Source organism: Gorilla gorilla, chromosome 15 (assembly GCF_029281585.2).
Source record: "Gorilla gorilla gorilla isolate KB3781 chromosome 15, NHGRI_mGorGor1-v2.1_pri, whole genome shotgun sequence".
NCBI classification, from domain to species: domain Eukaryota; kingdom Metazoa; phylum Chordata; class Mammalia; order Primates; family Hominidae; genus Gorilla; species Gorilla gorilla.
This window is the reverse complement of record NC_073239.2, coordinates 97,077,759-97,102,290: the sequence shown is the minus strand read 5'-3', so window position 1 is coordinate 97,102,290 and position 24,532 is coordinate 97,077,759. Positions and strand designations below refer to the sequence as shown.

Here is a 24,532-nt window from a genome sequence, read left to right as displayed (position 1 = left end):
ACACATTAGTTTGGTATTGATTACTTCCATGAATTCTTATCATCTGCTTCTGTTTTATCACAGTTGTCAGATTCTTATGACCTGGATGGCAATTTCTTGTCATACCTTGTAGTACATTGCATTTTGGGATAGATGTAAATGAATAAACTGAGACCACCTCATCATTTAAAAAGCAATCTTACTCTGAGTCAGCATGTGTACTGCATACCATTAAAAATGAATGGAAAAAAAAGAAAATGACTGTGGTTCAATAATTTATGAAAATGTTATGGTTTTTTAATCTGTCTCTACCTTTTTAAAAACACCTATCACTGTAGCATGTAGGTACTCAGACAAAACATTGGTTTCTAGCTTAGAAATGATGGAGAAAAATTTCTATTTCCCATGTATTTCTTAGTAGCTTGACAGATGATTGTCAAAGAGAGAGCAAAAAGGTAGATATAAAAGAAAAAAATCAATTAGCTAGGTAATTTATATGATGCTTTCTGTAGACAATAATACCATTGTAGATGTTCTGGGAAGACCAAAAACTTCACTGGAACATCCTTCAAATTACATAAGAAGCAAGAAGTGAGTAGGGGTTATAAAGATGGACACAAGATTGGTTAGGAGCTTATGCTGAGTAGTTCCTTATACACATCATTCTACTTTTGCATATGTTTGAAATTTTTCCATGATAAAAAGTTTTTTTAAAAATCTCAGGATTTAACTATTTCCCAGCAGGAATTTATACTCTGAATATGGAAATAAGAATGTTCATTTTACCCATATGCGACAGACTCTGTATTTCATAAATACTTCCTATATTCGTGAAATCTTGATGTCTACCTCTTTCTTGAGATGGCCTATACAATTCTACTACCAGTAAACATCCTCAAAGTCTCTAGCCGTGCCTCCTATGCGCTGTTCAGGTGACTTGTCATGAGAGGACAGAGGTAAGAAGCACCACAAATAAAGAAGCAAGAGTAATTTCCTGAGGTTTAGACTGAGGAGAATTGGAAGAATGGAAATGTAGATTAAAGTCATTTTTAGTTATAAGCCCATTCGCCCCAACAAGCAGCATTAATATTAGTTATTATATTACCACTAATATTCATACTAAGATTAATTCCAAAGGCTCTAATATTATCTAGTCACTAATTTGGAATGTCAGCATCTTTTATGAAAATGTCTTGGTGAGGTACCTGGCCAACCCCAAAATGAAAGGAATGGCTCCAAATTATACAAGTGTGGCTGTGGAGAACTAAAATTTAATTGGTTGTTGCTATCTTCACCACTAATGTATTCTTTAACTATAAATGAACAGCATTGCCAAGAACTGCTTCCTAGTTCCCATGCTCTGTAACATCTAGATGCTAAGACTCATTGAGCTTGTATGCACTAACTTTCTGTTAATTGAAAAGGAGACAAAGGTTGTACCCAGGTCCCTGTTCCTTGCTGATACTGATAGGGTCTGTCAAAAACAATGATTGCATGGTGGCGGGCGCCTGTAGTCCCAGCTGCTCAGGAGGCTGAGGCAGGAGAATGGCGTGAACACGGGAGGCTGAGCTTGCAGTGAGCCAAGATCGCACCACTGCACTCCAGCCTGGGCGACAGAGGGAGACTCCCTCTCAGAAAACAAAAACAAAACAACAACAAAACACACACACACACACACACAAAAAACAAGATTGTAACAAACTTCTTTCATTTTATTGATCTCTATCAACTTTATGCTTATCAAGAGAAGGTTATCCATTCCTAATTATGTTCTAAGGTCAAAAAATACCACGTAAGTTCCTCTCATAGTGATTTATAATAAAATGTTACAAACACGATGTATACAAAACAATCGTTTTAAACTTGTTCCATTATCAAATACCACATGAATGAATTTCATTTTGTAATACTGTATTTAGCTGGACCTGTGCATTTTCTTCATTAACTCTTTATTGACTCTGGCTTCACACAGATTTGGGTAATTCTTTCTCTATACTCTACTGTACGATTCAGTTCTATTATAGCATGTATTACAGCATGTAAGGAAGCATCGTGTTGCCTTCTTTAGTTTATATGTCTGTCTCCTCCTACTGGTCTCTAAACATTTCTGAGACTCAGGATCATTTTCAATGCCCAGAGCAATGACTGACTTTGTAGCTTTCGACAAATGTTTGTTGTAAGTGAATGGATAACTCAACCAAAAAAAAAAAAAAAATGACTTATAGTTGTCAATCTTTTGAGTGATTTTGAGTAGATTTTCTAATGTAAGCCGGTGTCTCTTGGCTTTTTCCTATTCCTTTTCTCACATATCCCATGTCTTTATGCTGGGGCTACAGATAGAAAACAGAAATATTTTGCCTACTGACTTTCAATTTCATATCCTGTCATTGAACTAATTGAACTCTACTTTTCTAATATTTAGCATCTATTGCAATAAGGCAATCAAATGCTATTTATTATTGCACTGCCCTCAAATTCCTTATGACATCCATTCCTCTAAATCCAGCCCTACCTTCCACCTTTCTGCTTCACCATTTGCCTTTTCCAACCACTGGTACCCTCTAACGCCTTCTAGAAGAGAGAGTCTGTTGTATAAAAAGACAATCTTTTGAGATCCATAGTTTTCAGGTCCCAGGACAGTAGGGAAACATTTCTTCGTAGGATGATTTAAATGATCTCTTAAAGAGCATGCAAATTAGTACCCAAAGTATTGGCAGACATTGCATTTTTTTCTTTTTTCTTTCTGAGACAGAGTCTCACTCTGTGGCCCGGGCTGGAGTGCAGTGGCCCAGTCTCAGCTCACTGCACCCTCTGCCTCCTGGATTCAAGCGATTCTCGTGCCTCAGCCTCCTGAGTAGCTGAGGTTACAGGCATGCACCACCATGCCATGCTAATTTTTGTATTTTAAGTACAGATGGGGTTTCATCATGTTGGCCAGGCTGGTCTCGAACTCCTGGCCTCAAGCGATCCACCCACCTTGGCCTCCCAAAGTGCTGGGATTAGAGGCATGACCCACCTTGCCAGGCCCAAACATTGCATTTTGTTGAGGCTTTACTTTGATAAGCACATTGTCCATTAAAATGTCATTGATTTTTCTCCTATGTTTTTAAAAGTTTTTCTTCTCCTTTCTGGTCCAGGAAACTTAGAGAGCATTTGTTTTCCAGGGTCAGGAATATTTGTCCAGCTTTTATTTCTATTCTCCCTTGAATCTTGGAAAATAAAGGGAATGTTATGTGGTAATTTAGAGGTAAGGAACATACCTCTCTCGAGGGCTCCGCATCAGGTTCAGTTTAGGGTTGAGTTTAAGATTCAGGTTGATAATTAGTATTCTTTAGGCAAAGAACCCACCCATAAAGTTCCTAGTTACAGATAATTTTTTCTATTTTCTACTACATCCAAAGTTTCCATCAAGTTAGGTAGAACGGGTTGGTAATTCAAACTAAAAATAATATGTGGCCTGCCTGCCAGGATCTGTTTTTTTTTTTTTTTGTTTATGTGTGTGTGTGTCTTTGCTTTTGTTTGTTTGTTTGTTTGTTTTTACAAAGAAGGTCTTATTAGAAGGAATCTATTGACTTAGGCAGGTCTGAAAAAACTTGTCAAGATTTTTTTTATATTGAATATTTTTAGAGTAAAGCTAAGTTTCTTATAAACTTGAATATATTACCCATCAACATGGCATAAATATGAGAAAACATTTTAACCTCCATTTTGCAGGTAGAAAAATAAAATCAGAGATTTGTTTCGGGTCATATGGGCCTGTATGGCCCCAGAAATAGATTCTGTGACTTATGATTGAAGTCCACCAGAACGTGACATCTCTTGATAAAAGGCAAATGCCAAACTGCTGAGTGAGTTGGTGTTATTTAACATTTATCAGAAGGCAATAGAGATATTTGCTTTGAGGAGTTTGAGGTCTTAGATTTGTGTATCATTTAGCTTATTACTGATACCAAAATCATAAAATGTCTTGGTTTTATTTTGGGAAGGCAGACATAGAATCTTTAAAACATGACAGGAAATTCCCCTGACATAGTAAAGCATGACTATTTGGAAATTTGTTTATACATCTGTTTTGAAAATAATCATTTAGCTAAGTGGTCACATCTTGATAAAAGACTCCCAGTGTCCATCTAATAAATGAGACTGGATGTAAAAATAGATTCGAATTTCATGCCTTATATTTTGTCCTTGGAAGACACACTAATGCTTTCCTGTCTACCACCTCTTAGAAAAGCATAAGGATTCACTTAATCTGACAAAAAAAATTAGTCTTCAAAATTGAAATGGAAACAGAACAATAATTTATAAATTATTGTTTTCCACCAGTTGCTCTGTTGTGTTGTTTATGTAATGTTATGTAGTAACTTATCCTGGACCATTATTTTAAGAGTGCCACGAGCTTAAAAATGTTTTGAGAGATTATTTTATTAGCCTTCCTCCCTGCCTTGTGAGTCCACTGATAACATTTTCATAACCTCCCTTGGTAACACACTCATTATACAATCATCCTCATTGCAGGTATTTTATCCTCTTACCAAACAGAAATTTTTCATGCTACAGTTCATTCTATTAGCTTCCTCATTTCCACTGAGGTTAGAATAGAATATCTAGTTTATTTTCTTTGAGCCTTACTTAGTGTACTGATTCTTGAGGGAGGAGGTGTGGCATCCTTTGCTCTCATTGGGAACAAACTACACCATTACCTCTGAAATGGCATGAGCCAGCATGTTTCTTAATATATTTTGTCGTGCTTGGTGTTCATATTTTCAGCATATGAGGGAGGTGATGGATAAGTGACTTTTTAAAAAAGCTGCTGTAAAGCCTTTTATAAAGAATGACCTATTTTATTTTAAAACTTAATATCATCCAGTGGTTTCCTATGAGCCGAGGAATGAAACAAAGTAAAGGAAATGTTGTTCCAGAGATGATGACTTTTTTTGACCATTTTCCTTTGTTTCTTTTGGTCTACTGCATTGGGTCAAGGATTTAGGGAGAAAGAAGAGATTGAGTCACAGTTTCAGAAAAGAAAGGGTGAGTTCAGTTTCCTCATTTTCAGCTTTTTATTTATTTATTTATTTATTTATTTATTTATTTATTTATTTTTGGTCATGAATGAATTCACCATGCATAACTTTACAAAGTCTTCTTCTCAATTCCCCTACCACCCCTCTTCCCACAGCATCCCAAACTCCGGGTGTCTCTAGAGGTTGATAAACTGTTCTCAAAACCAAATAAGAGTCAAGGCACCTGGAGAGGTTTGGGCAGTGGGGAGAGGGGATTGGCTATCAATGTGGATCCAGACTAGGCCAATCCTAAGTGAAGTATATTGTTGTCTCCTAACAGCTGTTCTGTGGCCTCTGTGAAATGCGGTGGTGGCTTTCATCCAGATACCGGACAGCTGTTGCCTCACAAAGAGCATCGCCACAATTAGCATTAATTGGCTGTTTGTTGGTGGCCTCCACTGGCAACTCATTGAATCTTTTCTTTCCCTGCCTATCTCCTACCATCTTTATCTCCCTTTTTCTCTTCATTTTTGCTTTCCCTCTCCTTTTTATTTCCTTTGTCTTTTTCTCCCCCTCTGTCTTACCAGTAGGTAGCCTGGAAAAAAAAAGAGAAGCAACAGTTCCTGAGGGAAGAATGCATTAACACCTCGGATGGGTGCTGTCTGCCAGCACTGCAGAGGAACCTACGGAGAGGGCTGCTGGGAGAGAATGCTCATACCTCCCAAGGCGTCAGCCTGCCCTCCCGCCCCCAAGTTGCTTTGCTCAAGGTGTGTCAGGGTTTACTCTGGGATTGTGTATTTTATCCATTGAGCTTCTCCTTTCATCACAAGGCAGAGAACACGGCTGTGTTTGTGGAATGGATGGGCCCACAGGGAATTTTGAGTGATTCAGTAGTTGTGGTGTAAGCCATTCGTCATAACTCCCTGTCAGGCACAGAGTCACTGGAGGCAGTAGGTTATACAGTTTGTGATTCCTTGCTCTGATAAGAGCGGCGCTGTTTTAGGCGTTATGTATGGCAACCATATTCTCAAATCCAAAATCAGCATGCCTGCTCTTTCCAGACATTTTTGGATTTATAATGTATTTATTTGACATGTTTTTAAGAAAGTAAAAATGAAATGCCATTTTTTAAATTATGCACTTGACAAGTCACTGGAATTAGAAAGAATAAAATTCCACGAAACAAAGGCAGCTTGAAAGTCCATGGTATGAGTTGTTAACATGACAGAACTGTCTGGATGCTCTTCTGCTCTTTCAAATAAGAATAAGGAAATAGTAGTGGCAACTGTTGTGCTTAAAATTTCCAAGTCTGCTTTCAGATTATCCAACTTTATTTTCTCAGTCTCAATTTTAGAGTCAAGAAGAGGACTAAAGAAAGTCTTGTGACTCATATGCTTGTTATTTTCCAACCAGAAAGAGGCAACAGTAGGACATGATGCTCTTTTACTATGGGAATATAAAAAAGTTAAACAATTTTGCAAAGATTTTTTCATAAAAAGCCCAAGGCATTTTGCCCTAGGCTGCTTCTCTTTGGAATTTAAAACCCGTGTGGAACATCCTTTGGGGAAATGCAACCGACATGCCCCTCGTTGGTTTGCATTTAACTCATTACATGTTGATTGCTAAGAACACATACATGACCAAGAAGATAGCCAAGCCCTTTGAAAGAACATATGAAATCTAAACAAGGAGCCTGAGTCGGGACAGTCTTAAACAGATGTGAAGTCCTCACAGCCTTTGCCATTTTGAAGATTAAATTACTAGCAAACCACTTTCAACAAGGGTTTTCGTTCTCAGAGTAATGACCAGGACCCATAACAGACATTAAAGAAAAAAAGTGAGGCTTATTTAGAGTTAGGCAAAATATCCCAACACCCGCTTGGACTCCCTAATTTTAGTAATCTGCTTTCTCTCATCTATATGATGGGAAAAGTCATACTCTGTCACCTTAGGATTATTCTGTTACTTAATGAGTATAAAATTACTTGAAAATCAATGTGATAAATATTCTTAATAACTGGAACAAGCAATTGTGCACCATGCATAAAAAAAGAAATAGCTTTGGAGAAATGTAATTTCTTGGATGGACAGATTGTCTATCTGCTAGAGGAATGGCCCTCAGTTTTGTGATGTGTTTATCGTTCATTTAGAAAAATGATAGAAGAAATCTGAGAAATGACATAACCAGATTGGCTGTGTATCTTTTTGTTCTCCTATTTAAAAAAAATTCCCTTCAAACACTTCTAACCTCAATAAATAAATAAATAAAAAGAAACAAAAGCCCCCAACAGAGTCCTAATTCTAATTTATAACCACTTAAAGTCTGGATATGCTTTGAACTTCACATTTAAAAGAAAGGTTTTTCTGATTTTCTATCAATCCCTCTCCTTAGCTTGCCATTTACAAACATACTTTCCTCCTTCAGAGCAAAAGCAAGTGAGAGAGAATTGGTTTAAAGCTGCTGAAGTCTCCACTGCAGGGGAGCACTGGTTTAATTCAATCAAGGTAGAATGAAGGTCTGAGAAGGGGAGAGATTTTAAGGCTTGGGCAATGAGTGGAAGCAGCATTTCCTGAGTCTACACCTCCTTCTGCCATTGTTGGTGGGAACTATGGCAATATAGCTTTCACATCTCCACCAGTTAAAATACTGTGTTGTCAACTCCCTGCCTTTGTTCTTTCTTTTTTCCCATAAGGGCATTGAGTAGTTTGAGAAGATACATGTAGTAAATGTACATTGCATATATTAGTAATATTATTTTGCTAACATTGTATGCTAGTCATAGGGAAGGTATAATTTTTCTATGTGGTTTATATTATTTTTCTAAGCTTTGAAGTCTTTAACAATTTCGTCCATGAGATGCAAATTCAAAACTCATCAGGAGCCAAACTAATGAAAAAAATGAAAGAATTTGTAGGGAATGCTGAGGGTTGTGTCACAAGAGAGGGCGTTGCACAAGGCCACCACGTTTTACAATTCCAGGGCACCCCCATTCACATCATATTGTATGTGAATGGTGCCCCCTAGTGTAGAGCAATGCAGAGGCCCTCTACATGCCCTGTTCATTCATTCATTCAGGACATCCTCAATGAGCCGACTGTGCGCCAAGCATGGTTCTAGGTGTTGGGGAGGTAGCAGTGAACAAAGTGGACAAGAATCCCTGCTCTCACGGAAACTAAAGGCGTTCTCTTTTGATTGTTGTTTTTTTAAAGGCAAAAAAGCAACCTGCCAACCAAACAAAATGCATTAATATGCAGAATTCAGCTAACAGGACGACAAATTAATGACTCTTGTCTAGGCTTTTAAATTATTTCTGTGATCATGAAGGTTTTAGCCACATGGAAAAAATACTCAGTACACTAACCACAAGCTTGCACCTACTGCTTAGCTTATGCCTAAGCTCTGGCTACATAGAAAACTCAGCTATCTATTACCCAGTATCTAAAACTCAGTATCTATCACTGAGAAAACTCAGTGATCTATTAGGTAACACAGGATGAAAAAGTAGAATAAAGTGGGGGTCATGCCATTCTGCCAAAGCATTGTCTGCCTAAATACCTGTCCTAAAGACTCATGGGAGAGGCAAGCCAATGAACAATGGTCAATGTGGCACCTTGAACCAATTCAGTCTGCTCTTAACTTCCCATACATTTAATTAAATTTTTTTCAAACAAAAAGGAAGATTCCTTAAAGTATCAGGTCTCTTAGGGGTTATGCTAACAGAAGCAGGTGAAACACCAAATTTAAAGAGCTTTCATAAATAATTTCTCAGCCTTATGGCTTCTTAATGCTATTCAATGGAAAGTTTTAATTTTATCTGCAAAATGAAGCTAAAAGAATGTCGCCTAGCTCCTTCCCTGTCTGGAGGAACTTGGATTTTTTTTTTTTCCTTAGAAGCTTGGGTAAAACTAAAAAGAAACCTGTATTCAAGTTTCTGCAAGAAGCTTTAAAGAAATGCTGGGATGGTACTCAAATAGTTTACAAGTTTTCCACCTACAACTCACTTTGCATTTTCTTAAATAAGATAATGACTCAAAAAAATTTAAAGGACCTAGGTCACAGATCTTACGAAGGGTTGGAGTCATGGTATAAAGGTATGAAGATTGTATATAAATGTTCATATTTTCCAAGAAACAGAGCAAAGACCATCTGTGATAACTCTTCCTTTTTTCTACCTGCCTTCCAGGATCCTTTCTTTCCAAAACCCCTCATAAATTAATGATAATGATAATCAGAAGAGAGAGTATTGGCCATATCAATCTGCACATTATATTAAATTACTTTTCCCAAAGTTTGGAAGCATTTCCTGAAAGCTGTCAAGGGTATTAGTTTTTTTCTCTCTCTTTAAATCACAAAGCAAAATTCCACTGTCTCTCCCCCACCCCTTCTAAAAAAAAAAAAAAAGTTGTCGAGTTTTGCTTTTCTATTCACTGCAGTCCTGGCCAAAGTAAAGCCCTCTTTCTCAATGACGTCAAGATCTTTACCAAGATTAGGCTTTCATTTCTCTATTGCAGCAATTAGCCAGGGAATGTATAAAAGGCGTCAGGGAGACTCACTGGGCTGCAGAGAGAGGCACTTTGCACCACAGACAGATAGCAAGAAGGGAAAGACAGAGAGTGAGAAAAAAGAGGAGTCAGTCGCTCCTGGGGAAGGGAGAGAGTGAGACTGGGAGGAAGAGAAGCACAGAAAGTGTGTGTAAAACGGAGTAAAGAAAGAAAAAAAAACTACCCTTAAAGCACATTAAAAAAAAAAACTCTGGCAATTCAAGAAAGAAACAGGCTACGTTTAAAGAGCATAGAGACAATGAAAGGCTAAAGAAAATTTTAAAATCTCTGCCACAGTCTCATAGGTGCTTGGAAATGAAAGTAGAACTGCCTGTCTTTAACGGACTCTGACAGAGGTAACTGGATTAGGGACGAGTACGCCAGTTTTTTTTTTTTTTTTTTTTTTTTTTTAACATCTTAAATCCTGAAAAAAAAAAAAAAAAAAAAAAAAAAGGGCAGCAGCTCCGAATTGAATGAATTGATGGGCACACTCCAACTGCTGGGCTGGAGAGACTGGACTTAGTCTTGCCATTTCTGCTTCTTTGAAAGAGGAGACAACTTGGGCTTCCTTTTAATTTAGTTTTTTTTCCCCTTCTCCCCCAACCCCCAACCTTCCCCCTTACCTCCCCCACCCCCTTTATCACCACCCCCCTTTTAAATAAGAGGGTGAAGGGGAACCAGAGCGCACAAGGGAACTGACTCAGGAGGCAGAGAAGATGGGCATCCTCAGCGTAGACTTGCTGATCACACTGCAAATTCTGCCAGTTTTTTTCTCCAACTGCCTCTTCCTGGCTCTCTATGACTCGGTCATTCTGCTCAAGCACGTGGTGCTGCTGTTGAGCCGCTCCAAGTCCACTCGCGGAGAGTGGCGGCGCATGCTGACCTCAGAGGGACTGCGCTGCGTCTGGAAGAGCTTCCTCCTCGATGCCTACAAACAGGTGAGCTGAGCTGAGAAGGGCTTCTCCCTAGGTCTACAGGGGCAGGGGCTCATATGCTGGGGACCAGAGGCCATTGGGAGCATTGGGGTGAGAGCTGTGAAGCCCTATTTGTGGGGTTGCCAAGTGAGCCTCTAAGTTTACTTTCCACACCTGTTGCACAGGTTAGCTTGGGAGGGTGACAGCTATTAAGCCATAATGACTCTGTGTGACCTAATAAGGAATCTTTCTACTAAGGGTTATTAATATCTTGCTGTGATTTGGGAGTAGAAGGCATTTGTGCTGGTACAATAACTTGGGAAAAGTCAGAAAATAATGGAGAAGAGGAGACTGCTGCATTTATTCTGCTCTTGCCATAAACTGGAATTTTGATTTTTTGCTTGATGGGAGGCTGAGGTACACTGAGGAAGTATGTTCGAGGGGTGGGTACTGAAAAGCAAGAAATGAGAAATGCTACTCAGAACTCTCAGAGAGTTGGCAAGATAAGAAAATGGTCATAGAAATTGTGATTGGGCATCATAGCTGCTTGGTTTCTGGTAGAGGTAAGAGTTAATGAAAGCAAGCAGCTGTGTGCCGCCTCCTCTACAGTGATTCAAATTTGAACCCTTTGGAAGCGATTTTCAGGCAGTGATCCTGAGTTACTAGATATCAACTTGCAAAAGAAAAGTCTGAAAACTAGCTGTCGGAAATCCAGCATTTGTAAGGGAAGCCTCCTTTACTTTGTTTCTCAAAAATAAAATACGTTGCCCTAGAAAGAGATGATGGGTCTGTGATTCATTAAATCTCAGAGCTGTTATGAGCATTAGAGCGGTGGTCTCCCTTACCTGCTCAGGTAGTGCCCAGGGGCTGCTCTCTCAAAATCAGAGGTAGTGATCTTAGTTTCTAAATGAAAAATACTGTGTTCCAGGCTTTTTGCTGGTGAGAGATGTTAGTAGAGCATTTTCAACTAAGATCTTCAGGGGCACAGAGGATGATTTTCGCCCTGGTCTTTTGTCAGTTTTCCCCCACCTGCTATGCCCATACGACTTCTAAAGGTCCCCTCCACCCCCTCAACCAGGCTTGAGAAGAATGAACTATTTTGGCAAAAGTAGTTATCAAAATAGACAATCTTGGTTTCCATAAAAGTGTTGTGGGACCTTGCCCAAGATGCCAGAAAAAGCAACTGTACATCTGTATTTTAGAGGAATATAGAAGCCAGGTGTTCAGTGAAGTGGTGTGTTTTAGGCAGGCAGCACCTTAGAACCAGAGACGCGGAACTCGAAATAATAGAGGCGCAAGGGAATGCATCCTCCATAAATAAACACTAGAAAACTAAAACCATGCGCCAAGAAAAAGAAGAAGTAACTTGTAAAATTACAAAGAATTCAGGACAGGATTGTTCTTCTGAAAATCAGATGTTCAAGAAGAAAATATCTGTTGTGAACTAGGGAAATTTTACCACAATGCACGTCTTTATTATTGATAGTAACCCAAAGAGGGTTTGTGTTTATTGTTGTTAAAAATGTGAATAGTAAGAGCTCTTATTAGTAGATGGAAATTCTTTTATGAGAATATGAATTGGTGCTCAAAGTTCTAACAGTAAAAACTCATTTATATTGTGCATGTCAGCGAGGACGGGAGATCTAGAAAAGTAGATATTGAATTGATTATTTCATTTCCACAAAAGTATACATTGAATGGGAAGTTTTTAATGGTTTGTTTTAGTGGAAGGCAATTTGGAGACAGGTGGAGGAGTACACAAGTATATCAGACATATTATTAATTAGGAAGTTCCCTCTTCAACATCATATTTTATACGTGTTAGCAGATACCATGGAAATATCAGTGATTTGATCTCAGTATATTAAACTCTTACTTTTTGGAAGGACAATTGCCTTTTGCCTATAAAGTAAAAAAAAAACTTATTGGAAGAATTTTACTTATATACATATATTTCTTATATAAATGTCATGTTTCATTAAGAAAAACATGAAAAACAGTCATCTCTCATATAAACAATTAGGGCTGTAATGTTACCCACAAATATTAAGTGAGGTTGTTTCTCCCATTAAACAGCTTATTGAACATAAAATGGAAAAGCAAACAAATACGTCTTTAATAAAGTTTATTGTTTTTTTCACCAATGTATAGTGTTCCATTGTGTTGCAATATGTTGTTTTTCCCATTCCAGGAAATTGGGAAGGATGAGTGATTTGTTTTTTCTTTTTGCATATGGTTTGTATATTCCTGTTCTGTATTTCTTTGTCCCTGCCTACTGATTTGATTAGTGACCAAGTTCACGACTGATGTTATTATGTTTGCTTTTGATGATTTATGTAATAGCTACCATGTGCAGAAGCAACCCCAGGACCCACATATCCAGAAACAAGACCGGACTGGGTGTGTGATAAATGGAAACATTATGAACACAGCTGGAACTGAATGATGGTCTCTTTTCTGTCTTCAAGTATGGCAAGGGTGATGGTTTCTGTGGTGGCATTTGAGGGTCACTCAGAATCTCTCAACCAGGTTGAATCACTTCTCTGAATGCTCTTGTCATCTGTGCCACTGTCTTTGGGTGTAGTCATTTCCAGAGACATTGTAAGAGGTTCTGTTTGAGATGGCATCACACTATTTCATAACCCTGACTTGCATTATTTTGAGGCTGCCCATCCCCAGAAGTGAAGTTTTCCAGGATGAGAGGGGTGTGTGCCCGTGTGATACAACTACACATGTGATTTACTGTTATTAATTCTCCTTGTTGCTGCATGTCAGATGCCTAGAAAGATATGTAGAGAAAGTGGAGTAAAAGTATTATCCCTGTGTTTTGCCTCCACAAGGGGCAACACAGAAATAAAGAAAGAACAAAATATTTTCTTTTCTTTTTTTTTTTTTTAATAAACCTTTCTTAAAAGGTTGAAAGGGATTTGAATTAACTTTCTGGAGAAGCCTTTAAAGATAATGTGAGTTTAGTAAGAGATGGATTCTGTGTACAATTTTGATTGAAAGGAAAGTCTATAGACACTGGTGAGAGACCCTGAGGTGAATAAAAGGTGTTTGTTATTTAAGTTTCTTTAGTCAGTGTCATTGCATCTGAACAGTATATCCTTGTGCTGGTGCTCAGAGACTAAAAACATGCAACCAATAAGCAAATTGCTGTGTCTGGGAGCCTGGCTCTTACCTAAATGAAGTGTAAAAGTAAACACACAGTATAGATGGTGACAGGCAGTTTAGCTTCTGCACGGTTAATATTGCAGAGGTACAGAAAACATATTCATTTGAACATATAATTTTGGTTTTGAAAGGGTCTCTTTAACATTCTCCTCCTCCTCTTCATTCACCTCAAGCCTTTGACACTAGTTTCCACAATGGAAAATGGCCCTTTTAAGAGAGAAACAGTCCCAAAAGAACACAAAGCAGGCCACAGCCAGAGCTTGTCCATCACTTGGATAAAACATTAGGGAATGATAGAGCTTAGAGCTACATTTTCAAGGTACAAATTAAAAAGAGAATAGCTAAATGGGAATTGAGCTCAGAGGAAGGAGTACGTAGCCTATTCTTCAACTCTGATTTATTTGGCCAATCTGAATATAAATGGTTAAATCTCTGCTTAATGATAGTTTGGCCATGTTTCTAAGGACATTGATGTAGCCTGGTCATTATGTCAAAGAATTTGAAACTTCCTGATAGTTAATAAAGCCATTTTCAGGGCTTTGGATAGCAAGAAGTATGTGTGAAAATTCTGCTACCACACACCCACCCTTCATTTTTATAATTTGCTTTAGTTTCTGTTATGAGATTATGTGATATATTGTCCACAAGGCTTTCTCAGGCTGTGGAAAAGAAAAAGAAATAAAATCCCAAAACAAGAAACAAGGTTAGTAGTATATGCTGTATTTTCTGCTTCTACTTGATGAATGGTTCTTTTCTCCCCCTTGCCCTGCATTTCACAGTCCACATGCTAAGGCAGCATTTCCTTTTTCCCCATGCACTGAACACTGAACATCATCAAGGGAATCAAATTTTTATATATGCTATATGTTTATGTTCATGTTCATATTTATAAAGATTTCCATTCCAACATTTGAACTTGGCCCGGAGGTGTCTTCTGTCGTAAAAATGCAAATCCTTTATTTACCTCCTTTGTTGGTGTTGTGTTGATGTTGCTTGCAAAAACGTAAGACAGGACCACTGTAATAGTGCAGATGAGAGAGATAAAAGTCAGCGATGACAATATCACATTTTACGTATGTCCTTTCTGATCCTTGCAAAATAAAGGGACCCTTTGGGAACATCGGAACTTCAAGACCAATTAGTGGAAATGATGCTTCTTGTGTTTGGGCATTAAATACTGGGCAGGGTTCTCTTTAGAGCGGCTAATGCTGGCAGGGAAAGAGGTACCGACCTAATTACTCTTCCGCAAGAGTAAAAAATGCCTTTTGAATGCCTCTTTGGCAAATATGTCTCATTAAGGACAAAAACCAAACACAAACCCTCTAAGAAGGAGAAATTAAGATGATAGGTAACTTGTGGCCAGACTTTCTGTGCCACTGTGGGAAATTAAAACAAAGTTTGGGAGTACCAGGGGATAACTTGTTTTTGTTGAGCTTCTTTCCTGCAGCCTAAATGTTATTATGGGACCAACTTTATTTTCTTCATCATTTTGGCTCTGTGTCAAGGAATGCTTTGCTCGTGGGGAGAGCAAAGAATCTTCCATCATCGAAGACAATGGTGATTCTCCCAGCCTGTCTCAGCAGGGTGCATAACCCAGCAAACCAAGAAGTTCTCCATTTGAAACTCTGGTCTATTAGGAATTTAATTTTTATGGTGACCAAATGGGGAGATGAGAATGAACAGTAATATCCTTTTAGAATATTTTCTTTTAGGTTAAAGGAAACTTCCATATCTAAAAAAAGTTTTTTTTTCTTTATTGTAGCTAAATTGTCCTCCATCAGGTTTTAGCAAAGATGGACACATTTTATGACTAGTATATGAAGCTTATAAAAGCAGACTACTGGTCTACTCACATTTGGATTTATGGATGGTGGGTGTGTGTCTTTCCTTCTTAGTTTTATTAATAATATTAATTTTATCTACGCATTTTCTCTTGCCTAGGCACCTTCATGAATAAGCATATCCATTTATGACATTATAACATTCAGTAAGAGACCCTGGCTTCTCAACAAAATAAAAAGAATAGGCCACATTTGTTTTGTGCACTGACCAGATGAGACTGTCAAGGACAGATCAATAACACTGAGTGCTGATTATGGTAGTACTCTATGAGAGGGCCCCAGGATTCATATTTCTAAATTTATCTGCCTCAGTGAGCTTATCCATCACCCAAATATGATTATGTTCATTGCAGGTCAGGGTTATCATTAAGTGTAAAATTCTTCACTGACCCAGGATTATAACAACTAGCATTCATTCAATAAAATAAGTACTTCCCAGTCTAACCCTAATCCTAACAAAATGCTAAATCCCCCACATAAAGAGCATTACGAATTTGGTAACTTTCCTAATTTTTTTATTTTAGACTGACAGTGTTGTACTTACTCTAAATTTCCCAAGGCAAATTAGTCTGTGTTTTGGAAAGAATTCTGCAGCTGAACTATACATTGTTTCTAAGAAGGAGAAGGTGCCTTAACTTTCCAAGAAAATTTACTGCAGGTAATAAGAGAGTCCCCTGTGACTAAAGCAACAGATTAGATTATTCAGTTGAATAATCAGACATAATGAAAGGATCAACAGGTCTGCTTGGATGAATCAGGGGGTTAGAGGCGCATTTGTCAAGGCCACATAATTGTTCATAGGTTTCAAAAATGATTCCAAAATGCAGATGAATGTTTTTACCTATCAAGAACCTACAAGTGTACAGGTTGCTTACTTAACAGGAAGTCACCACAACAGACTAATCTGAATGCATTTAGGTCTTCTTATCACAGTACGTTGAGCACACAGTACACATGATATTGTTAAAACATCCCTTCTAGAATCATTACTGTTATTTCAAATGGGAAAGATCTAAAGAGAAGAGCCTGCTACCCACTACCTAGATCTATAAAAAAAAGAAGTACAAAAAGAACTCATGGCTTAAAAGGTTAGTAATACCTTCAACATGTATATCTTTAAATTTGATGTATATTTTCATGCCTTAAAGACTAGGGTAGTTCATATGAAAGAATCCAGCTAAATGTGCTTATTAGATTTCTCCATCGAGTGTCATTTGCAAATTAATCAAGAAAGTTACTATAAGTAAAATAATTTTCTCTGTGGTGGTGACTAAAAAACAAATGTACTTACTTAAATCACACCAGCAGCTTCCTTTCTGAGAAGGAAGATTATTACAGTAAGATTTCTCTTAGAACACTAATAATGCTTATTTCAAACCTTCCCTGCTAGGATTTTTTAGAAGGGAGAGAAAGAACTTTAATTCTTTCTCTGCAGTTAAAATGAGTTATGCATTAACGTTAGATAGAAGCTTCTGAATAAAAGCCCTTGAGTGGGTTGTATCAGTTTGGATTGTTACATCTTTAACAATTCACTTCGAAGTGACTTCAATTAACAGTAGCATTATGTGTGGCTGTATGTATATGAGGGAAATAAGTCGACCCAGTTGGAAGTATATTGTAATATTAAGGATAGTATATAAAAATCAATTGTACTGTCCCTAAATTGTCCCTAATGTTATTGGCTTTGATTAAACCATTCTAAGGAAGATCCAATCGTATTAATTCAAACTGAAGTAATTGGCTCTTTTATTGTTGCCTGCTTTTTATGATCAATTTACAGATTCAAAGGCTGCAAACTTTCCTTCATTCTGTTCTCAACTATTTAAACCATGTGCAAAGAGAGCACATGAAACAATTTTTATCTCTACCTCTTCTGCCCCAATATTTTATCATTCAGAGGAGCTTGTTAACAAATTGTGGGGTAGAAAAGTACTTTTTAATGTGACTTCCTAGATTAAAAAGAAGGAAACAAGCACACATGGAAAATGAGAAATTGACTTAAAGTAGAACTCTGGAGTAACCATTTTTGTTTTTTTGTCTGTTTTTATTTTTATTTTTTTAAATGGAAATTGTAAGATTGGAGTGGTAAGAACCACCTTGTAAGCAGTGGCAGTAGAAGCCTCCAGGGAGGATGCCATATTGAGGAGAGTGCAAAGCTTTGCTCAGGGCATTTAAAAAAACAAAAACAAACACAGAATTGCCCAAGAATGATGATGTTCTGTTTCACATGGCGGGGTAGCATCTGATAAGGACAACACACACCCATACAGTTACAGTGCACAAAGAGCTCTTTTTCTCATGTTGTCCTCCAGTTGCCATATGTGGAAGACAGGCATTATTATTTCCATTTTACAGGTGGGAAAGCTGAATCACTAAAGAGGTTAAGTGGAAGTAACACTTCTTATAAGTGGTAGACCTCAGGTTTTCTAGATCTGGCCAAGAATAGAGCCCACTGGTATCACTGGCCATTGGTTGAGATTAAATGACTTAGTATCATGCAAGAAAATGAAGGTCCTGCCTGGTGTTTCAGAATTCAGAAAGAGGCACCATGTCCCAAGACCCTGATAATTTGTCTTAAAGTAGACCATTTGCTTCTAATTTTTAAAATGAAGTCAATTAATCATTTGTTATAGAATGCATGTTAAGAATTGACAGCAAAATAAGGATAGTAAAGAATACCAGCCTTGGCTTAATTTTAAGAAGAGTTAACTCCAGTGCCTTCAGTGATGAAAATAATTATCTTCAGTGACTATACAGAATGAAAAAAGACTTTTATTATCTTTTGGGCCATTCTTTACATTACCTGCCATCATGCCTCTTTACTCAAATCAGTAAATGTTTACCAAATACTCTGAAAGAAATACCACACTCTATTAGAGCCAATTGTAACTATTTAATGTGAATTCAAGTGGCAATGTGTTTAATGTGATATTCTCGCCTTCTTCTTCTTCTTTTTTTTTTTTTTTTTACCGTCAGGTGAAATTGGGTGAGGATGCCCCCAATTCCAGTGTGGTGCATGTCTCCAGTGCAGAAGGAGGTGACAACAGTGGCAATGGTACCCAGGAGAAGATAGCTGAGGGAGCCACATGCCACCTTCTTGACTTTGCCAGCCCTGAGCGCCCACTAGTGGTCAACTTTGGCTCAGCCACTTGACCTCCTTTCACGAGCCAGCTGCCAGCCTTCCGCAAACTAGTGGAAGAGTTCTCCTCAGTGGCTGACTTCCTGCTGGTCTACATTGATGAGGCTCACCCATCAGATGGCTGGGCGATACCGGGGGACTCCTCTTTGTCTTTTGAGGTGAAGAAGCACCAGAACCAGGAAGATCGATGTGCAGCAGCCCAGCAGCTTCTGGAGCGTTTCTCCTTGCCGCCCCAGTGCCGAGTTGTGGCTGACCGCATGGACAATAACGCCAACATAGCTTACGGGGTAGCCTTTGAACGTGTGTGCATTGTGCAGAGACAGAAAATTGCTTATCTGGGAGGAAAGGGCCCCTTCTCCTACAACCTTCAAGAAGTCCGGCATTGGCTGGAGAAGAATTTCAGCAAGAGATGAAAGAAAACTAGATTAGCTGGTTAAAGGTATGATTATAAGAGAGCTTATTGTTTTAAAAAGTTATATAAAGGCAAGGAAATTAAGAACTGAATCCATATTTCAACAGAGCCCTATTGGCTTACTGAAAGACAGGAGTTTATCCATCGGAAGAACATGAATCTCTAACAGCTCCATACTTCTTTCACTACTCAAATGGCATTGGGCTGAGTAAGTAACCGTATCACCTCTCTTCTTAGTGAAAAGCCCTATGTGAAAAGATCCCAAGATGGAGAGGAAGAAACCCTAATTCAGCATGTGTTCATTCTGCATTGAGAAGGAACTGATACATCTGATGCATGCTTTGAGACCAGAAGAAAAGACTTACCTGAATAATTACTACATTAGGGAAGCTACTGTCTACATTAAGATAAAGGGTGTTGCCTTGGCTCTATTTGGCATGGATGGAGCCCAGTTGGAAAATTCCCAAATATTACAACAAGTCCTTGAACCCAGGCCATGTGGTTAGACGTTGGTGTTAAGGTTAGACCTTATGTTAGAGTCGTTTCTGATGTTCCAGCTTCTAGCCATGTAGTGCTCTCAGTCTTCATATCCCAGAAATTATTGGTATATTTGTAGATACGGAGAATGATCCCTCAATCTGGGAGGTTAGAATGATCATCTGTAATCTGAGGGTTAATTTCTAGGCAGGTGGAGAGAGTGGTAAAAAAGAAATGAAATTGACAAGCTAGGAGGCAGAAAGATTTGGAAAATTCACAGAGTTTCACCCTTAAGCTGCAGAGAGTGGGACTCATTTGTTAGCCACAGATACATAGAAACATACACAAGGCCAGAAAAAGAAGAAGGAGCTCAACTAAAAGTGGCATAGAGAATACACATATAAAAACAATATATTTGTCATATGCTCCTAGAGAGGAGAAAGGGGTGATTGAAAGAAAAAAATACTTAAATATTTGTAATTGTGAGGGGTTTCTTTTGGAAATAATTACTTTTGAACCATGTATGTGGTATGTATATTTTCAGTGGGTTAATTATACCCCATGATACCTATTAAAGGAAAACCAGTGGGTCTGGTGGTGCTGGTCTTTTCCTCCCCATTCCTACAATTTCTATGTGGCCCAAGTCATTCCTAATCTTGGTCTCTATAGCAGTGTTCTCTCTGAATGCTGAGCTGAAGAAATTATACGTACATACATACATACATACATACATACATACAAATATATGTATATATATTCTCAGCTGCTGCGGGGGGTAGGTGCCATGGCCATTCAGCACAGCCTTGATTTCCTCCCAAAGTAGGTGAGCTATAGTGAAGAATAGGTGCAAACAAACAAGCTTACTTCCATTGCAAAATAGAAGAAGAGGAAGTTAGAGATAATTCCGATCAATCATTTTGGAGGCTTTGTTATAAGGCAACCCCCGGTATATCATGGAATTTCCATTGACATTTGAATTTGGACTTGGATCTTCCTTTGGTCCCATTAGCTGAGGTTTAGTAATCTAAAGTCCCTATAGTATATGATTATAATGCTATTTAAAAATATATATATATAAAATATTTTTTTCCTTTTAAAATAGACACTATAGTTTTACCCATAAGTAATATTTAAAGATTATAGCCCCTCAAAAGAATGGACCAATCACTTTCGTATCATAATTTCCTTTTGGTAAATATGAGACTATTATGAAATCATAGTATATGATTGTATTTAAAGGTACAATCAAAGGATCTTTTGTCCATTCCATTAATAACTGAATAAAAAATAAATAAAATGGATAGAAAAAAACTAAAGTTGAAAATACATTCTTAAACTAGTTGTCTGAAATGAGAAAAGAGTGAGAACTAGGTATGCAAGAACCAAACGTATTTTATTTTTTTTTTAAATGGGAGCAACATATCAGTCGTGTCACCAGCTGGTATATTGTGTAAATATTAAAGCTCCATTGGGACTGATTTTTCATGGCAACATCAGCTTTCTAATGTTCTAAATTCTGTAAAAACCACCCACAAAGAAACAAAGCAAATTTCATTATCTAATGAGTTGCTGGAAAATCATATTGAGAATAATTATTTCAGATTCCTCAGTTGTTAACCTCTACATTCAAGGCTTATCTCTGCCCCCATTGATTTTTAACCTCAAAATGGTGTTGAGATTTATGTGAAACCCTAAAGCAGTAAAATAAAAAATCTGGTTGCAGCACATTCACACTGTTGTCCTTAAACTTCCCCTTTGTTCTATACGTACGATAAAGTAACAGTATGTCAGATAAGCCGGTGGGGGGATGAGATTAGGCTGAGGCAGTGCTAGTCAACTGGGGAAAAGGATGGTGGAAAAATCACCCAGTTGTGCTATATTTTTAAAGAAGGAGGTCGTTTATGTGTGCAGACAATTCTCCCTGAGGTTAGCCCAATGGAGAAATGAAGCAGAGGAAGGAAACATAGAAAGACATGGGCTATCAGGGAGGAAGATGTTCAATAGAACATGCAAGAATTTCTGGAAGAAAGGCTGTGGAAGGGCCAATGGAGAAAATGAATGGACAAAGCTCAGGAATCCTACACTATGTAGAATGTCTTGGTGTTATCAGGGTTAAGCCTGTAATTATGTAACCTATTTATCGCAACATGAATTTTTATGATTTCTTGTGATGTATTCTTTTATGAAATTAACAAGAACTCATTATTTTGAGGTAGAGGAAAATCAATGCTTTATCTGATATGCTGAGAAATTATTAGATTGCCAATACTCATGTACGTATCATGTGTTTTATAAGGTATGTTCCTTTGAAGAATTGTAGTTCTTAGTCCCACAGGGAAATGTGTATCTATTTATATATCATAGTATAAATCTATGATATATTTATATCATATATAAAAGTCTGAGTTCTCTTTCTTAGTCCCTAATCATGTTTCTCCCATAGGCTGTGTTTACATGGAGCTATCGGTTTAGCCTTTTAAGCTTCATTAGCTTGTCTATTATTGAAATAGTTTCCAAGAAATTTTAGATATTATCATAGCATCTGGGTCTACTCAAACACTTATTGTTTGAAAGACTTATGTCTTGGACCTATCAAAGACTGACTTTATTTATTGCTTAGTGAAAATACTAGTGGGATCAACAATGATTTTCTTGAATGGGCATGAATGGAGATGCCCGCACAGTAATGTAGAAATGTTTCATACAGCTATTAAAATGTAACTGACCTCCTTAGAGGCAGATTAGTAACTGTTCCTACTTTGTATAGCTAAGTGACAGTCACTTAACTTACATGACTTTCTTTTTTCACATTGGGTCTCTGGTCCTGTGTCTTCACCTCATTTATAGCACGTCTCCTTGATTTTTGGTAGTATCAACTTCCCAGTGATCTGTTCAGTTAAGTTCTTCTCCCATTAACCAGGAAGTGCTTATTCTCTCATCACAGTGGGAAGAATAGCCTCTTGTCTTTCATTTTGCCTGAGTGTATTTTACTATTTGGGCTCTGAAATAAAAATTATGAAATATGGTGAGGTCACATGTTGGTGCTGCCTTGCTGCATAAAATTCTAGAGGGCAGGTTAGAGACAGTATGTATGCCTTTGGGAAAATTCAAAGGTGGATTACAAGGTGTCCTCAGCATGCCCTATGGCCTATGTGCGAAGCAAGAGGAATTGACTGATTTACAGGACTTCTCTTTATGTCAATCTTAAGAGGATGGATGAATCTGGACATTTGTTCCATCCGACCTCTGACTGATGGTTTGGAAAATAACTTTAATTAGGATCATATGACCATTGAAAAAGGAAAAATGTAGACACTGACTTCCGTCCCACTGAAGGATTAATGAAAACCTTTACTAGCATTTAGAACTTTTCAGAACATCCCCACTGTCATGTGTCTCAGCAGTGGAGACTGCAAGTAAGGCTTTCAATTTTAGGAGTTTTTTTTTTGTTTTTGTTTTTGTTTTTCCCTAAATGGTATTGCCAAAAGTAAGAGTTAAAACATATATAGTTAGATTCCAACTTCCTCCTTCACTCTAAAAATAGAATCCAAACCCACTCTTCATATATGCTTCCAGAATGGGGCTTAAGTACCAATCTCTGCTTTGCAATGGGCACAATCTTGGTCATGTCCTGAGGCTCTCTAAGAAAAGAGAGGATCTAGGATGGGAGAGCTAGAAAGTTGCTAACTGGGAAGAACAAGGCCCTGAGGGCTTGGTCTACCAATCTGGGAAGATTTGAAAACAAACTTCTCGCAACTGAAAGAAGGCTGAAGGCTGCTGCAAGTCATTGAGTGACTTTAGGATGAGCAAAACATTGGGCCACTTCCTAATGGCCTATGTGTATAGTACCACAAGCAAGGTCTCAGACTTAACAGACCCAGCTCTGTTCCAAGGTGAGTCTGAACCAATAGAAAGCAAACATATGCAGATATCCAAACAAGACTGCTCATGCAAGTCGGGGCTGGCTGCCCGTCTTAGGCAGCAACAGCAGAGCTCCAGGGAGCTTATTCAATATTTACTGAGACTTCGAAGACCCAGCAGATGTTTAATGAAGTCACTATTTTGGCTCAAACCCTCCATTTCTCCCCCTCCCCTCAAAAAGCAAACAGGTCAACACATAAATGAAAGAATCCCACAGAAGGGGATGGGAAATAAAGAAAATTCTCTCAAGACTTCTCCAGGCCCATGTCACTGGTCAGTGTGGTTTTTATGTGTATTAGGATTGGGGGGTGTGAAGAAATAAGTATCCAGTACTTTATAACCAAAGCAATTAAATGATATTGGGTAGGGAATGTTGGCCAGTTTTGTTTAGTTTTGCATCACATTGTCACCAGACTCACTAGCCCAAGTAATCGGGCGCCCGAAGAGGGAGACAGAGATGTGCAGAGTTGACCAGTGTGCGGATGATAACTACTGACGAAAGAGTCATCGACTCAGTTAGTGGTTGGATGTAGTCACATTAGTTTGCCTCTCCCCATCTTTGTCTCCCCGGCAAGGAGAATATTCGGGACATGATGCTAAGAGTCCTGGCTAAATGTGGTGAGAATGCATGCGTGCATATGCTACACATATGTGCTTCTCAGTTGCAGAAAATGAACTGCTTTGGAGATTATCAGTAGAAAGAGTGTTATCATATTGGTGCTGAGTGCTATGTGTGCTTATACAATTTGTTCTTGTATTTTAATAAACTTTGAATAAAAGAATAAAGCTACTCTTTGGTTCTATTTGTTTATTTTAACATTTCTCCCTAGAACTTGCCCCAGGCTGGGACATATTCATGGTTGACAAGGGAAAGAGAATCCATCATTCTAATATTTATTCCTTGGTATTTGTGGGCAAAGTAGCCAGCAATGCCAGATTATTTTAATCTCATGCTGTGTGCCAGGGTCTTCAAGGAAATCAAGACAAGTAAAAAGAAAATCTTCAGATACTTTCCATATTTATGAACAAGTTACACACAGAATTCATAGAAAGGGGCCTGTTTAAGAGACTGTGGAGCCAACTTTTACTTCGTTAGATTTACATCTCAGGCTTTCTAAGTGCAATTAATA

The 24,532-nt window shown here is 38.0% G+C and overlaps 1 protein-coding gene across 3 annotated transcripts; it reads left to right on the top strand.

Annotated features, from left to right (window-relative positions):
- Nucleotides 1-9,971: 9,971 nt before the first annotated feature.
- Nucleotides 9,972-24,188, top strand: DIO2 (iodothyronine deiodinase 2). Of its 3 annotated transcripts, XM_063698087.1 has the most exons (3): nucleotides 10,241-10,462; nucleotides 15,375-15,482; nucleotides 18,430-24,188. In XM_063698087.1, exons 1-3 carry the CDS (start codon nucleotides 10,241-10,243, stop codon nucleotides 19,027-19,029), a joined length of 930 nt encoding a protein of 309 aa, XP_063554157.1. In that variant the 3' UTR covers nucleotides 19,030-24,188. The 3 variants fall into 3 exon arrangements, with proteins under 3 accessions (XP_030857880.1, XP_063554157.1, XP_018865795.1); XM_031002020.3 differs by lacking the exon at nucleotides 15,375-15,482 and having other exon boundaries at nucleotides 9,972-10,462; nucleotides 18,430-19,005; XM_019010250.4 differs by lacking the exon at nucleotides 15,375-15,482.
- Nucleotides 24,189-24,532: the final 344 nt, after the last annotated feature.